General features: G+C 50.2%; 1 protein-coding gene across 4 annotated transcripts; it reads right to left on the reverse strand.

Annotated features, from left to right (window-relative positions):
- Positions 1-805: 805 nt before the first annotated feature.
- Positions 806-13,541, reverse strand: PMVK (phosphomevalonate kinase). Of its 4 annotated transcripts, none has more exons than XM_003892733.4 (5): positions 13,125-13,541; positions 9,033-9,096; positions 5,069-5,221; positions 2,410-2,539; positions 806-1,335 (listed from the first exon to the last, which is right to left on the reverse strand). In XM_003892733.4, the coding sequence occupies exons 1-5, from the start codon at positions 13,217-13,219 to the stop codon at positions 1,199-1,201; spliced, it is 579 nt and encodes a 192-aa protein (XP_003892782.1). In that variant the 5' UTR covers positions 13,220-13,541; the 3' UTR covers positions 806-1,198. The 4 variants fall into 4 exon arrangements, with proteins under 4 accessions (XP_003892782.1, XP_009180609.1, XP_017802936.1 ...); XM_009182345.4 differs by having other exon boundaries at positions 2,410-2,578; positions 13,125-13,525; XM_017947447.3 differs by lacking the exon at positions 13,125-13,541 and adding an exon at positions 12,929-13,089.
- Positions 13,542-15,852: the final 2,311 nt, after the last annotated feature.

A 15,852-nucleotide genomic window follows, 5' to 3' on the forward strand; every position in this document is an offset into this window, starting at 1 on the left:
TACCACACCCATAGGAATGTGCAGAAGGGGCCTGGTCAGGAGTCTAGGGGCCTGGGGTCCACACAGCACTGACACTTACTAAGCCCTCTAACCCTGGAGAAGTTGTTTCACTTCTCTGAGTTCTTGGCATCTGCTAAATGCAGATGAAAATCCTATCCTCACCCATTTCAGGGGGTGGCTATGAAGAATCTAGAAGAAATTTGGAAATTATAAAAGGCTATATAAATTACAAGGGCAGGGTCGGGCATGGTGGCTCACACTTGTAATCCCACCACTTTAGGAGGCCAAGGTGGGAGCATTGCTTAAGTTCAGGAGTTCAAGACCAGCCTGGGCAGCAGAGCAAAACCTTGTCTCCACTAAAAATGAAAAAAATTAGCCGAATGTAGTGGTGTGTGCCTGTAGACCCAGCTACTTAGCAGGCTGAGGCAGGATTGCTTGAGCCCAGGAGGTCAAGGCTGTAATGAGCTATGATCACGCCACTGCATGCCAGCCTGGGTGACAGAATAAGACCCTGTCTCAAAGAAAAAAAAAGGGGGGGAGGGAGCACTTGCTGGTGGCACTTTCTGTGGATCACAGCCTTTCATGGGGCTATCCCAGAGGGTAAGGCCCTCAACCCAATCCCACCTCCAACATAAACAGGCCTGTTGCCTGTGAGGTGCAGCATAGGTCAACCTGTGCAGGATACATTCTAGCCAGGTGGGAGGTGGAACGGGGACCCCCTCCCAGCCACCATGACACCCTAAGGCCTTCTAAACCCCACCCAAGCCAGGCTGGCATCAGGGAAATGAGAGATAAACAGCTCTGAGAGTGTGCTCCAAAGAGGTTTATTAGTAACCACACTGGGGAGCCCTGGGTTCTTTCCCAGAACAAGGGGCTGAGAACAGCCAGTCAGGGTGCCAGGCTGCCACAGGCTGAGGGGACTGGCGCTGGGGAGACAGCAGGGTTTCTCCTTCAAGCACAGCCAAGTCACCCTCCTTTGCCCTTGGAGTCTCCTCCTGAAGAGCATGGCTGTCTTCCCCATGGAGAAAATGAGGTCTCCAGACGTTTCCTGCTTTGCCCAACATCCACCAACCCCTTCAGAATCTAGACCCCCCTCTGTCTGTTCCTCACCTTGGCCAGGATCAGGGGACCCCTCATCTTGCAGAGTCAGCCCCACCCCCACCGCAGCAGGCCCCAGCTGACTCCTAGAACCTAGCGACTACAGTCTGGAGCGGATAAATTCTATCAGGTTCTCCAACTGCTCCTCCAGGCGCTGTTCATCTCCATGGTTCTCGATGACCCAGTCAAAGCCCCCAAAGTTGTCCAGGCCACATTCTGACTCAGCGTCGTCCACCCCTGTGAAGGAAGCATGGCAAGGTCAGGCCCCAGCCCTCCAGACAGACACCAGTCTTCAAGGCCTGCTAGCCCCAGCTGGAGTGGGCCCTCCCGGCCTCTCCTCTGCTACCCCAGAGCTAAGGACTACCCACCCAGAAGGCACCTCCCTACCCCTGAAACACTGCGATGGCAGGTTCAGCAGCCCACAGCCACCTGGGCCCCCCAGCTGATCCCTCCTGACTTAATTCTTCACTTGCTACTGCCTACAGAGGGTGAATCCGGACATCTAAAACCACACACAACTGTGTTTTCATTTTCTGTCAAGTTGGTTGTATCCTTTTCTATCCCTAAATCTGTCCAATTCAGTCCCCTCAGGAGGCAGCATGTGCCAGAGTTAGAAGCAGAGGGTCAGGAGACCAGCTCCTCCTCTCACTCTTTGTGACCCTGGGAAAGAGACTTAACCTTTCAGGCCAGGGCCTCCTCCGACCACAGGTAAACTAATAACAGCATCTACCTGCTGAATCTGTTTTGATGGTACAGTGAGACAGTGCATATAAAATGCTTAGCACAGGCCTGGACCATGTGAGTGCCCCAGAAATGAGTAGCATTAGCAGTGGTCATACCCATTGGATCTGAACTGCTCCAAGTCACAGTGATCTAGGGCAGGAAGGAAGCCTGAGCTGTGTTTCTGAAGCCCACAGAGCGGGTCCTGGGCTTGCACCATTGAAGCTCCCAGCAGAACTTCCTCTCCACTACTAACTTCTAACTCCACTACTGTGTTAAAAAGAAGTGAGCTTTGTCAGGTTTGCCCTTGACCACTGTCAGCCCCTACAGGGCTGGAAAGCAAAGGTGAAGAACCATGGGGGTGGGTCCCAGCCAGACTACCAAAGCAGCCCACTGGCCATGAGAAGATAGCCTAGGTTAAACCAAGAGAACCTTGACCCCCAGGACCTCCTCCACCATGCTACTCCCTAATCAGGAGGCCTCAGATTCTCCTTTATCATCCCTCACTCACTTTCCCCAGGCCTGCCAGGGAGACAAACCACAGGGTGGGTAGCCTGTGTCCTCCTGTGCCCTACACACGGAGTGGCTCACCTGGCGTGAACACCCAGCCCCGCTGCTGTCGGCTCTGCTCCAACGCTACGACACGGACAGTCTGCGTCATGGCCCCATAGGCCTCCCGAAACCACTGGATGTCAGACACTCTCCGTGTGTCACTCACCAACTGCAGGGGAGGGACACAGGTGACCAACAGGACAGGATGCTAGAAGAGAGGGGAGGTGGGGGACTCCAGAACCCAGGGCAGTGTGGGGTGTGGCTCTACCCCACATCTTCATGAGCAAGTCAGCAGCTAGACTCACTATTCACGGATTCACTCATTCATTGAACATATGCCACTGAGTGCTGACTACATGTCAGGCAGTGCTGCTGACAAGTTCATTCATCCAATTAAGCACGTAGTATAGCAAGTACCTACTGTGTGCTGGGCACTGTGCTAGGTGCTAAGACTAGAGTGGTAAGCAAAACAGACCCTGTGCCCGCCCTCTCAGAGCTTACAGTCTAGTGGGAGACACTGAACAGATGTTTAGTGATCAAATAACCGTGTGATTAAAGCGTATGTCAACAAGTGTCTCAACCTCAACACGGCTGAAACTCAACTCCTGATTTCCTCTCCAATCCTGTTCCTCCCAACCTTCCCTGTCTTAGAAAATGGTAATTCTATATTTGTCCACCTGCTCAGAACAAAATCCTTGGTATAGTCTCTCTCACCCCACAGCCAACCCATGGGCAAATCCTGTTGGTTTTCTCTTCAAAATACATGCAAAATCGACCCCTTATTTCCACTCTACCTTCACTCCCCTCTGTGCCCCAACCATAGTCATTTTGTCTGTTACAGAAAGGTCCTGGCCAGGCGTGGTGGCTCACGCCTATAATCCCAGCACCTTGGGAGGCCGAGGTGGGTGGATCACTTGAGGTCAGGAGTTTGAATTTTGCCATATGGCAAAACCCCGTCTCAACTAAAAATACACAAAAATTAGTTGGGCATGATGGCACATGCCTGTAATCCCAGCTACTTAAGAGGCTGAGGCATGAGAATCGCTTAAACCCATGAGGCATAGGGTACAGTGAGCCGAGATCGCGTCACTGCACTCCAGCCTGGGTGATGGAGTGAGACTCTGTCTCAAAAAAAAAAAAAAAAAAAATACTCCACCCGGTCCCTGTGCTTCTGCTCCCATCTTCCCCACAGCAGCTAGGGCCAGCCTTCTCAATCTTAAACCAGATCATGTCTCTCCTCTGCTAAGAACCCTGTAGTGACTCCCCATCTCACTCAGAATAAAATCCCAGCTCTCCCAAAGGTCCTCCCTGGAAAGTCCGACCTGACCTCCCACCACTCACCCTCACCCACTCTGGCCACCTGGCTTGTCCTCAGACACACCAGGCACACTCACCACTCAAGCCTCTGCACTTCCTCCTCTCTCTGGAAAGCTACTTCCCCAAATATCCATTCAGTTATCCCTTATTTCCTTCAGGTCTTCCTCAAACATCATCATATCAGTGTGGCCTTCCCAGGCACCCTTAATAAAACATCAGCACTTCCCTATCTCTCCTCATATCCTAGGCCTACTTTATTTTACTCCTTAGTATTTACCTCCGCCTGATATATTCTGTATTTATTCTGTGCCTATCTCCCCACCACCCTCAGCTGTAATGTAAGCTCCCTGAAGGAAGAGACTTCATTGCATTTTTGCACCAATATATCCCCAGAACCTGCAACCATACCTGGCAGAAGTGGATACTCAATATTCACTGGCAGAATGAATGAGGAAGAAAAGGGTAGGGTGATATAGGAGCACCTGCCAGGGAGCACCAGTTAAGACTTGAATATTACGGAAGGCTTCCCTGTGGAGGTGTCATGTCAACTGAGCTGAAGCTAACCAGGGAAAGAGAGAAAGAAAGGGCAGTCCAGACAGGTGGAAGGGCATGTGCAAAGGCCCTGAGTCCAGAAGGAGTTCGACTGACTTGAGGACCAAGGCGGCCAGTGTTGCTGCAGCTCAAGGAGTAAGGAGGCTAAAAAGGTAGCAGAAACTGGATCACACAAGGCCCAGAAGTTCATGTGAAGGATTTTCATTTTGTTCATGAGAACAATGGGAAGCCACCGAAGTATTCTAAACAGAACATGAGAACGAGAAGCCACCAAAGTATTCTAAACAGAAGAGTGACGTCACTTGGTTCATGTTTTTAAAAGGTCAGTCTGGGCTGCACGCAGTGGCTCACATCTGTAATCCCAGCATTTTGGGAGGCTGAGGTGGGTGGATCACCTGAGGTCAAAAGTTCGAGACCAGCATGACCAACATGGTGAAAACCCATCTCTACTAAAAATACAAAAAAAAACTGCAATCCCAGCTGCTTGGAAGGCTGAGGCAGAAGAATCACTTGAACCCAGGAGGCGGAGGCTGCAATGAGCCAAGATTGCGCCACTGCACTCCAGCCTGGGCGACAAGAGTGAGACTCCATCTCAAAAATAAATAAATAAATAAATATATAATAAAATGTCGGTCTGGCTGCTGTGTAATGCATAGAACACAGACGGCAAGAGCCACAGCTACAGACCAGTGTGGAGGCTGCTGCGATTGTCCAGGCCAGAAATGGTGGGGGCTTGGGCCAGGACGGTGGCAGTGGAGACAGAGAGAGATGGACACAGCAAAGAGCTCGGGAAACAGGTGTTCTTCATGCTGCCATGGAGCCCTCTTACCCAGATGGGCTGAGAGATGCCCTCCACGATCTTCCTGCAAAAGAAGCCTGGGTCAGCCTGGCGTTTCTCCTCTCCCCAGCGGATCATGTCCTTCCGAAAGGCCTCCTTGTAGGTGCTGGCATCCAGGAGTCTCTGGAAGTTCAAGCCATGCTCCTGCCCAAAGGACATTATGTCTATGTCACCAGCCTTTCAACCTCAGTGGTCTCTCCTAAAACATCAGAAGAGCCATCCCTCACCCTCACCTGCCTCTCCCAAGGCTGATGCAAGGATTAATGAGGTTTCAGCCAGAACAAAGGTCTGCAAGGGAAAGAACCCCAGCAACTAAGAAATCCCGATCACTGGTAGACAGAAGAAAGGTCTGGGGATAATCCAGAAATTGTTTCAATTTGTCTTTGAAATGTGTGGCGTGGTTTCTCTTTTGCAAGTTTTACCTTCCCAATTATTTCTGGCTTAAACTAATCCTGAAATTAGTTTGCATCCCCTGGGCAAAGGTTTAGCCTTCAACTAAAGTGGGAAATCTGAGGGGGAAAAAAAACTCCTGCACTCCATGTCCTCCCACTAGCATTGTTTGCCCCCATCCCAAATCCCACGGAGATTGTGTCTCCTTCCTCTCCCCCTTATCCCTTCCCATCCCCAAATTCCTGGCGCCTTTGCTGAAACAGCAACACTCCATTTAGCTCTGGGCACTTATGTGCAAGGCTTCCCACACCCAGAGGACCCCCCAGGCAGGAGAGGCTACTCTGACCACCTGGGGAGCTCCTTTCTCCCCCCTCAAGCAGAGGGGTCCATCTAAAGGGATCCAGGATAGGAGGGGTCTGAGAAGCATCACCCAGTTCAGGTTCTGGCTCCTCCCTGAGCTCACTGCAGCAAGACCTTCTCCCCTCAGGCTCTCAATTTCTTGATCACCCACCTGCTCCCCTTGCTGCAAGAGGAGGTCAGTAGCCACCTCCTGCTCCTGAACTGGTTTCCCTCCAGGAATATCATGGTCTGCTTGTCGTTTATATTTCCCCTTGTGACTTAGGAAATCAATGCATGAACATTTCATTTTGGTTTTGCTTTTTAATGGGAGTGGGGGATAGAGTGGTGCTGGACTTCCACAGAGCAAGGGCAGTCTGGCCTATCAGAATCTTCCATGGAGGTTTTAAAAATGCAAATTGGGGCCGGGCGCGGTGGCTCACGCCTGTAATCCCAGCACTTTGGGAGGCCGAGGCGAGGGGATCATGAGGTCAGGAGATAGAGACTATCCTGGCTAACACGGTGAAACCCTGTCTCCACCAAAAATACAAAAAAATTAGCTAGGCGTGGTGGCGGGTGCCTGTAGTCCCAGCTACTCAGGAGGCTGAGGCAGGAGAATGGCATGAACCCAGGAGGCAGAGCTTGCAGTGAGCTGAGATCGCGCCACTGCACTCCAGCCTGAGCAACAGAGTGAGACTCCAACTCAAAAAAAAAAGCAAATTGGCCAGGCGTGGTGGCTCATGCCTGTAATCCCAGCACTCTGGGAGGCCGAAGTGGGCAGATCACAAGGTCAGCAGTTCGAGACCAGCCTGACCAATATGGTGAAACCATGTCTCTACTAAAAATACAAAAAAATTACTCTGGCGTGATGGCGCATGGCTATAATCCCAGCTACTCAGGAAGCTAAAGCAGTAGAAGTGCTTGAACCCAGGAGGTGGATGTTGCAGTGAGCCAAGATCGCGCCACTGCACTCCAGCCTGGGTGACAGAGCGAGACTCCATCTCAAATAAATAAATAAAAGAAATAAATAAATAAAAATGCAAACTCCTGCTCCTTCCTCCTCCCGCCCCCACCCAGCCCCTTCAGTCTGACTCAGAAGGACAGAAGCAAGACCTATCTGGGAATTTTGGAAGATCGGTTTTGAAAGTGATCCTGGGAGGCCTTTGGAAGTGCCTAGGCCCCACTAGGGAAGGCTCAGTGCCTTTCCCTTCACCCCTTCCTTCCTCCCATCTCCCCACCACCAACCCACCACCCCGCAGAGTCACTTCCAGTCTATCTCCTGGATACAAAGAAATTCTGTATCCAGTTTCATTTGGGAAAGAATCCTGCTTAAAATTTTTGAACACCAGGCCAGGCAAAGTAGCTCGCACCCAAATCCTAGCACTTTGGGAGGCCACAGTGGGAGGATCGCTTGAGCCCAGGAGTTGGAGACCAGCCTGGGCAACATAATGAGACTCCCATCTCTACAAAAAAAAAAATTTGAACTTAGCCAGTCATAGTGGCATGCACCTGTATTCCTAGCTACTTGGGAAGCTGAAGTGGGAGGATCACTTGAGTCCAGGAGGTCAAGGCTGCAGTGAGCCATTATGCGCCACTGCACTCCAGCCTGCACTACAGAGCAAGACCTTGTCTCAAAAGGAAAAAAAATTAAATGACTTAATTTAGTTATTCTTACAATTCCTCAGGCTGCCACCCTATGAATGGGTCTGTTCAGCTGGTGAGAGATGACACAATGCTTCCCATGGAGGCAGAGCTGGCACACAGAAGGGGGGACAATTCATTTTATGTGGTTCTGGAGGCCACACTCAGGCCAATGGAGGGGCCAGAGCACATGTCCCAGAAGGGTGCACCTAGAGGCCAAGGGCAAAATGTGGGCAACAACAGGGCTCTTCACCATGTGGGAGGCTGATCTTGCCTTCCAGGTTCTCTTTCCGAAGTCTAAGATTCTGAGAGTTCCCATTGACTTATTTTTTTTTTTTATTCTATTTTAACGATCCTACTTTTTTTTTTAACCCACGTGGTTCAAAATTCAAAGATACACATTAATTTACAGTGAAAAATCTCTCTCTCACCCTGTCCCCTCCTTGGGGGCAACCAATGGTACAGTTTCTTTTTTTTTGTTTTTTTTGTTTTTTTTTTTGAGGCGGAGTCTCCCTCTGTTGCCCAGGTTGGAGTGCAGTGGCGCAATCTCGGCTCACTGCAAGCTCCGCCTCCCGGGTTCACGTCATTCTCCTGCCTCAGCCTCCCGAGTAGCCGGGACTACAGGCGCCCGCCACCGCGCCCGGCTAATTTTTTATACTTTTAGTAGAGACGGGGTTTCACCGTGTTAGCCAGGATTGTCTCGATCTCCTGACCTTGTGATCCGCCCGCCTCGGCCTCCCAAAGTGCTGGGATTACAGGCGTGAGCCACAGCGCCCGGCCCAATGGTACAGTTTCTAACGTGTCTTTCCCGCGCAGTGCAGGAACACATCCCAGGCACCTGAAACAGTGCTGAACATGAGACAGGCACCCCGTAAATATTTGTTAAATAGCCGAATATATGAGCAGATACACTTAGAATTCCTTTACAATTCTTGGTCACAAAGTGCCTCTTCAGTTTTAGACAAATGTAACATTCTCTACACACTGTTCTACATCTTGGTATTGGCTTTTTTTTCCCCCACTTAATGATATATTTTGACAACTTATGGGACTAAATTTCTTCTTTGTGTGTTGTTGTTTACTTTAAAAAATTTTTTTTTAAAGAAACAGAGATGAGGTTTCACCGTGTTGGCCAGGCTGGTCTCTAACTCCTGGACTCAAGCAATCCACCTGCCTTGGCCTCCCAAAGTGCTGGGATTACAGGCGTGTGCCACTGTGCTCAGCCTGTACTAAATTTCTAGGAACAAAGTTGCAGGGGCTGTATCAGGCCAGCTGAGTGAGAGGGTGGTGTGAGGAGGCACAGTCAGGTCCTTACTAACCACACAGCATCAGAGCCACCAACTCGAGTGTCGACAGCCTTTCCTGGGCACACCTTCTTGAACTCACTCTGAAGGGAGGGAGGCTATTAGGAAAGAAACATAAGCTGGAAATGCCCCCACAACATCCACTCACAGAAAACCAAGAGCTGGCCACCGCCCTGCCAGCAGTGGTGACGGGGATCATGCCAGTGACTCAGGCAGCAGCCACAGCTGCAAAGTCCTGGAGCCGGCCCCGCCCAACACACCGGATGCCACAGAGCACCACCTACCTGAGCATACTGCTCCTTGAGTGGACCCGAGAGCCGCAGAACAGCACAGACATCAGCTCCGAGTCTGAGGGACAGGGAGATCAGAATCCAGTTAGCCTAGAATTTCCAGGAGCTTCCAGGTCCCAGAAAGAGAGTCAAGAGGCCTGTGCTGAAGTCCCATTTCTACTACTGGTATTATGTAACTTTGGTAGGTCTCAGCGTCCCTGATCCTATTTCTTCATCGGAAAATGATGATAATACTTTCTGTTCTGTCTCCCACACGGGATTATGATGAAACTCTAATGAATATAAAAGAGCCCTGAAACTAACAGGTAAAATCTATAAAGTGATAATTACAGTGTGAACAGGCACAGCAATATTCTGGCTGGATTAGGTTATTGCCCAGACCCTAAACTAATTCTCTCACAGCCAGAGGTACCTGTCTCCACTGACTTGGTCACCATAACACATATCATTTATTCATTCACTGGTTGGGCGTGGTGGCTCACACCTGTAATCCCAACACTTTGGGAGGCCAAGGCAGAAGGAATGCTTGAGGCCAGGAGTTCAAGACCAGCCTGGGCAACACAGTAAGACCCAGAGATACCATCTCCACAAAAAAAGTTTAAAAATCACCTGAGCATGGCAGCATGTGCCTGTACTCCCAACTACTCCAAGGGCTGAGGTGGGAGCGTTCCTAAGCCCAGGAGTTCCAGGCTACAGTGAGCCACAATTGTACCACTGTATGCTAGCCTGAGAGACAGAGTGAAACCCTGTCTCAAAAAAATGAACTAAGAAAAGCAAATGTAAAAAACTGAAACAAAAGCCAGGTGCGGTGGCTCACACCTGTAATCTCAGCACTTTGGAAGGCTGAGGCAGGTGGATCACCTGAGGTCAGGAGTTTGAGATCAGCCTGACTAACATGGTGAAACCCTGTGTCTAAAAGTACAAAATTAGCCGAACATGATGGCGCATGCCTGTAATCCCAGCTGCTTGGGAGGCTGAGGCAGGAGAATCGCTCAAACCCGGGAGGTGGAGATTGCAGTGAGCCGAGAGCCGAGATCGTGCCATTTCACTCCAGCCTGGGCAACAAGAGCGAAACTCCATCTCAAAAAAATAAATTAAATAAATAAAATAAAATAAAAAATAAATAAAAATAACTTATTCATTATTTAATTTACTTAACCAACTTTTTTTTTTTTTTTTTTTTTTTTTGTGAGACAGCATCTTGTTCCGTTGCCCAGGCTGGACAGGTTGGAGTGCAATGGCGCGATATCGGCTCACTGCGAGGCGATCTCAGCCTCACGAAGTGCTGGGATTACAGACGTGAGCCACCGCACCTGGCCCTTTTTTTTTTTTTTCTCTTTTTTGAGACAGAGTCTCACTCTGTCGCCCAGGCTGGAGTGCAGTGGTGCCATCTCGTCTCACCGCAACCTCCACCTCCACCTCCCTGCTTAACCAGCGCTTTATTGGGTACCATATTTGGATCTAGGTGATACAAATGTGAATGATACATGCTTCCTGTCCTAGCCTCAAGATGCTCACAGATACACTTAATGCACGGGGAGACAAGTGTTTTTTGTTTTTGTTGTTTTTTTGAGACTCACTCTGTAGCCCAGGCTGGGTGCAGTGGTGCTACTTCCGGTCACTGCAACCTCCACCTCCTGGGTTTAAGCTATTCTCCTACCTCAGCCTCCCAAGTAGCTGAGACTACCGGCCCCCGCCACCACGTCCAGCTAATTTTTGTATTTTTAGTAGAGAAAGGTTTTACCATGTTGGTCAGGCTGGTCTTGAACTCCTGAGCTCAAGTGATCCACCTTTCTCAGCCTCCCAAAGTGTTATGATTACAGGTGTGAGCCACCACGCCCGGCGATAAGTGTTCTTTGTTTTGGTTTTTTAAGAGTCAGAGTCTTGCTGTCACCCAGGCTAGAGTGCTGTGGTATGATCACAGCTCACTACAATCTTGAACTCCTGAGTTCAGACAATCCTCCCACCTCAGCCTCCTGAGTATCAGGGATTACTGGCATGCACCACCACACCCAGCTAATTTTTTTATCTTTTGTAGAGATGGGGTCTCACTATGTTGCCCTGGCTGTAAGTGTTCTTATTTTCATGTTTCAGATGAGGAAGCTGAGGTTGTGAAAGGAGGATTGACTTCCCCAAAGCAACACTGTAAGTAGTGAAGCCAGGATTGGTAAAATAAATATAAAAACATTTAGTTCCTGCACTTCTGCTAGGTGCCAATAATTATTCTAAGCCCTTCACGCACATTATCTCCTTTAATCCCTACAACCACCCTATTATTATCCCCATTTTACAAATGACAAAACTGAGACACAGGCCGGGTGCAGTGGTTCACGTCTGTAATCCCAGCACTCTGGGAGGCCGAGGCAGGCAGATCACTTGAGGTCAGGAGTTTGAGACTAGCCTGGCCAACATGGTGAAACCTGTCTCTACTAAAAATACAAAAGTTAGCTGGGTGCGGTGGCTCACACCTGTAATCCCAGCTACTCTGGAGGGTGAGACAGGAGAATAGCTTGAACCCAGGAGGCAGAGGTTGCAGTGAGCTGCAACCTGGGTGCACTCCAGCCTGGGTGACAGAGCAAGACTCCCTCTCAAAAAAAAAAAAAAAAAACTAAGGCACAGAGTGAGTGAGAGATGTGTACAAGATCACACACTAATCAACAGTGAGCCACGGTTTGCATCCCAGCAGTCTAATTCCACAGCCTGTGCTTCTGACCACTATTTGACATCCGAGTTTGAAGGTGAGGAGAAATGCAACTTAGGAAAAGGTGGTGAGATAGTTAGTGGTGAAAAATTCAGGTGGTGACCTCTGCTCTGGGCTCTCCCACACCTTAGTAGAACCCCTGTGATATCCAAAAGCAGCTTCCTGGTACCCCCACCACACTGGCCTTCAAGAGGAGAGGAGCCCCACTCCAGTTTCTCCCCATCCTCTGCTCTCCTAGCCCAGGTCTCAGCAAAATGCTCCCGCACAGAAGATCTTGCTTTGACAGAAGCAAAAGGTATTATTATTTGGGGAGGCAGTCAGATAAAACAGAAAGAAACCAGTCCTTGGCGCAAGACAAAGCTGAATGTGTTTGGGTTTTTTTTTCTTTTTGTTTCAATTATATATTAATTGCTGAGATGCCCATCATGAACCACAAAACTGAATTTGAATCCTGAATTTGCCACTTACTTTGCGACCGGCAAGGGTTTTTTATTGTTGTTAGCTTTGTACGTTATTTTACTTCGAGACAGGGTCTCAGGCTCTGCTGCACGGACTGGAGGACAGTAGCATGATTACAACTCACTGCAGCCCCCAGGCTCAAGCGATCCTCCCACCTCAGCCTCCTGAGTAGCTGGGACTAGAGGTGCTTGCCATCGCACTAGGCTAACTTTTCAATTTTTTTGTAGAGACTAAGGTCTTACTGTATTGCCCAGGCTGGTCTCCAACTACCGGGCTCTCAAGTGATCCTCGCACCTCTGTCACGCATGACCACCACACCCAGCCTGTTTAACTTTTTAAGAACCTCAGTTTCTTCACCTGTGAAATGCGGATGCTAATAATGGCACACAGTACCTAACAAAGAAGTGAAGAGGGTTTTTTTGTTTTTGTTTTTGTTTTTAAGACAGGGCCTTGCTCTGTCGCCCAGGCTGGAGTGCAGTGGCGCGATCTCGCCTTACTGCAACCTCTGCCTCCCTGGCTCAAGCAATTCTTCTGCCTCAAGCTCCCGAATAGCTGGGACCACAGGCGCGTGCCACCACACCCAGCTACTTTTTGGATTTTTCGTAGAAGCGGGGTCTCGCCATGTTGCCCAGGCTGGTATCCAACTCCTGGTACATTGAAAGTGCCTTCGTAGGAACCATTATTAATGCTTCTTAGACCTGTAGCTGAAGGTCTTTGGAGAGATGGTCACCTGGTTCTTTGAGGCTCCCGTGTGTAGATTGCTGTTTTATGTAATGGTGACATTCCACCTTCCCCAACCCAGTGCTCCTCCTGCCTTGCAAACGGAGGACCCCTACTCCAAAGCTCACTCGGTGACACCCAAAAGCACTCCTCGTGTCACGTGATGCGGAGAGCTCCCCCTTCCACCTTTCCCGCCCCACGGACACCTGCTCTGCAGCGCCTCGGTCACGAAGTCCTTCCCGGATTTCCTCTTGCCGCTGAACAGCAGCACCAGCCGCGGGGCGCCTCCCAGCGGGGCCATGGGCCGCCACGCCTCGCGATGCCTGAAGCTGACACTTCTCCCTACCCCTAAACTCCGGACACCGCGCGGAATGGACGCGGCCACTGAGCGGAGCAGCAACACGGAGCAATCCCGCCCCTCCTCGCCATAGCTGCGAACAGGGCTGACCGTCCGCGACTGTGCGCTCAATTCATGTCCAAACAGATACCAGGAGAAAAGGGTGAGACCCGCGGAGAGAAAGGCGGTTCCTTCACACGGCAGCCTCCCCTCGTGAAGCTCCCCCACCCGAACTCACTTAGAACAGTCCAGCCCCGCCCAGAACCTTTGCTCACAGCCGGGACTGCTTAACTGACACCCGGGGAGGGACCGGACACGACTACCTTCCTCCGAGGGGGGTGGCGTCTGAAATTTCCTGAGGTGAACCCCATGTTCCCTTCCGCGCAGCCCTAAAAACTTTAGGAAAAGAAAATCTCTGGAGCGCGATCACTTGGAGACGTTTTGGAAACTGCCTTTTTGCCTGTGCGTTGTAGTGCATGTGCCTCAGCAAATCTGCGGGTGCCCCAGAGTGGGAATGGGTCTTCCTGGGGGTGTAAGGCAGCCCTGACGCCAGCGGCGTGTCTGGTCACGTCATGTCGGGGGAGGAGCGGAATCGCTCGCACGATAATTTATTGTCAAGCAGACTTTATAACCCGAGCGAGCAGTCACTAAGATGTGGCCCGTTAAGCCCGGCAAGAAACCTTTGGTTGCTTTTCTAGCCGCAGCCTCCGGATCAAAGGTTTTCGGAAGCAAGAGCACTTGAAACGGCGTGGGTGACATCGATAGTAAGGGAGCGTTGAATCCCTTGATGAGATTGCCTGGTTTCATCCGAAGTACGTCTCCCAGCCAGGAGTTTGAGAGGCAGAATAAGAATAATCTGTCCTTTCCCTGAATCCCCGGTTCTGCCTCTGCCCGCAGTAGCTGACGGGTAGCCCCAGCTGAGTACGTGGAGTTGTTTTTGGCTATGACTTGCAGTCCTGCATTTTTCTGAGCATGTCAGAACAGAGCCTGCAACTCATTACTGCCTCCACTAGAGAAAAAGTGTAGTGTGGAGACTTAGGGAGAAACCTTAATTTCCTGAATGTTGAAAAGAGGCACAGCAGAGTGGTCAGATGCAAAAAGAACAGACTTCAGTAGGGGGTGTGTGTGTGTGTGTGGTTTTTTTGTTTTGTTTTGTTTTGTTTTGTTACAACCCAGAAAGCACTGCACTCATCAACGCACTAGAAGGCAGCACAGAGTGGCTTTTCAGTCCCAGCTTGAACACTTAGCAAGTCACTCTGAGTTTACAACTGATAACGCCCACTTCCCAGGGTTATAATAAGAAAGGAATGAAGAAAATAAATAACAAGGTGCAAAAAATACTTTGTAAGTTCTCAAGTATCATCCAGATGTAAGGGTTTGTTATTTATTCCTAGCACTTTGTCATTCAACGCAGAATGAGATTTTCCAGCTCATCTTCAATAAACATGTATTTGGGCCTCCACGGAAAGTGCAAATCTCCTGCTTTACCTGAGTCACATGGAAGGAGTCAGAACTTACTCCCGGAGTCTCTTTCCTCACCTGACCCAATGCACACCCCTTACCTCCCTCCCGGACTCTGAGATCCAGCTCCCTGAATACCTAGTGAGCGATCAGAAAACTTCCCCCAGGCCAGGCACAGTGGCTCACGCCTGTAATCCCTGGCTTCGTCCCCCCCGCCCCCCGCACTTTGGGAGGCAGAGGTGGATCACCTGAGGGCAGGAGTTTGAGACCAGCCTGGCCAACATGGCGAAACCCCATCTCTACTAAAAATATAAAAATTAACTGGACGTGGTGGTAGGCGCCTGTAATCCAGCTACTCAGGAGGCTGAGGCACAAGAATCACTGGAACCTGGGAGGAAGAGGTTGCAATGAGCCAAGATTGTACCACTGTGCTCCAGCCTAGACAACAGAGAAAGACTCTGTCTCAAAAAACTAAAAATAAAAATAAAAACTTCCCCCATAGCCTAGTCTCAGTAGTTCCCCTCCCCCTGCTGCCTCAACTGAACTCCACTGTCCCTTACCGCAGTCTCAAGTGGTGGCTTTTGTCTCCCAGCCCTCATTCCTCAGCATCTGCTTTGAGTCTGTGGCCTCCCTTCCTCCCCATTTCAATTTCCACACCGTTACTCATCCTGCCTCTTGGAAAACTATGGTTCCTCTAAGGCTCATGCCACCTGCCTGCGCCACCCTTCTGCTTTCCTCAGTACTGGCAGCCCAGCAATCCTGGTGGTTCATTTTCATTTTCTTTTGTTTCTTGATACGGAGATGGGGTTTTGCTATATTGGCCAGTCTACTCTGGAATTCCTGAGCTCAAGCATCCTCTGGCCTCAGCCTGCCAAAGTGCTGGGATTATAAGTGTAAGCCACTGCACCTGGCCTCATTCTCATTTTCTGAGACTCGGCCACTGGCTCCCAGTCTCCTTTTCTACACAGTTGCTGTCATCATCCTCAGTGACTTCACTGTCATGGCCAGCCCATCCAACACCCCACTGCTCAATCCCTTGACTCTGGCTGTTCAAAGCCTTTTTCCCCCTCTCCTCCTCAGAGGCCAGCTCCTGTGGACACAACCTGGGCTTTGTCATCACCAGAAGCTGCTCAGCC

Source organism: Papio anubis, chromosome 1 (assembly GCF_008728515.1).
Source record: "Papio anubis isolate 15944 chromosome 1, Panubis1.0, whole genome shotgun sequence".
Classification (NCBI taxonomy): domain Eukaryota; kingdom Metazoa; phylum Chordata; class Mammalia; order Primates; family Cercopithecidae; genus Papio; species Papio anubis.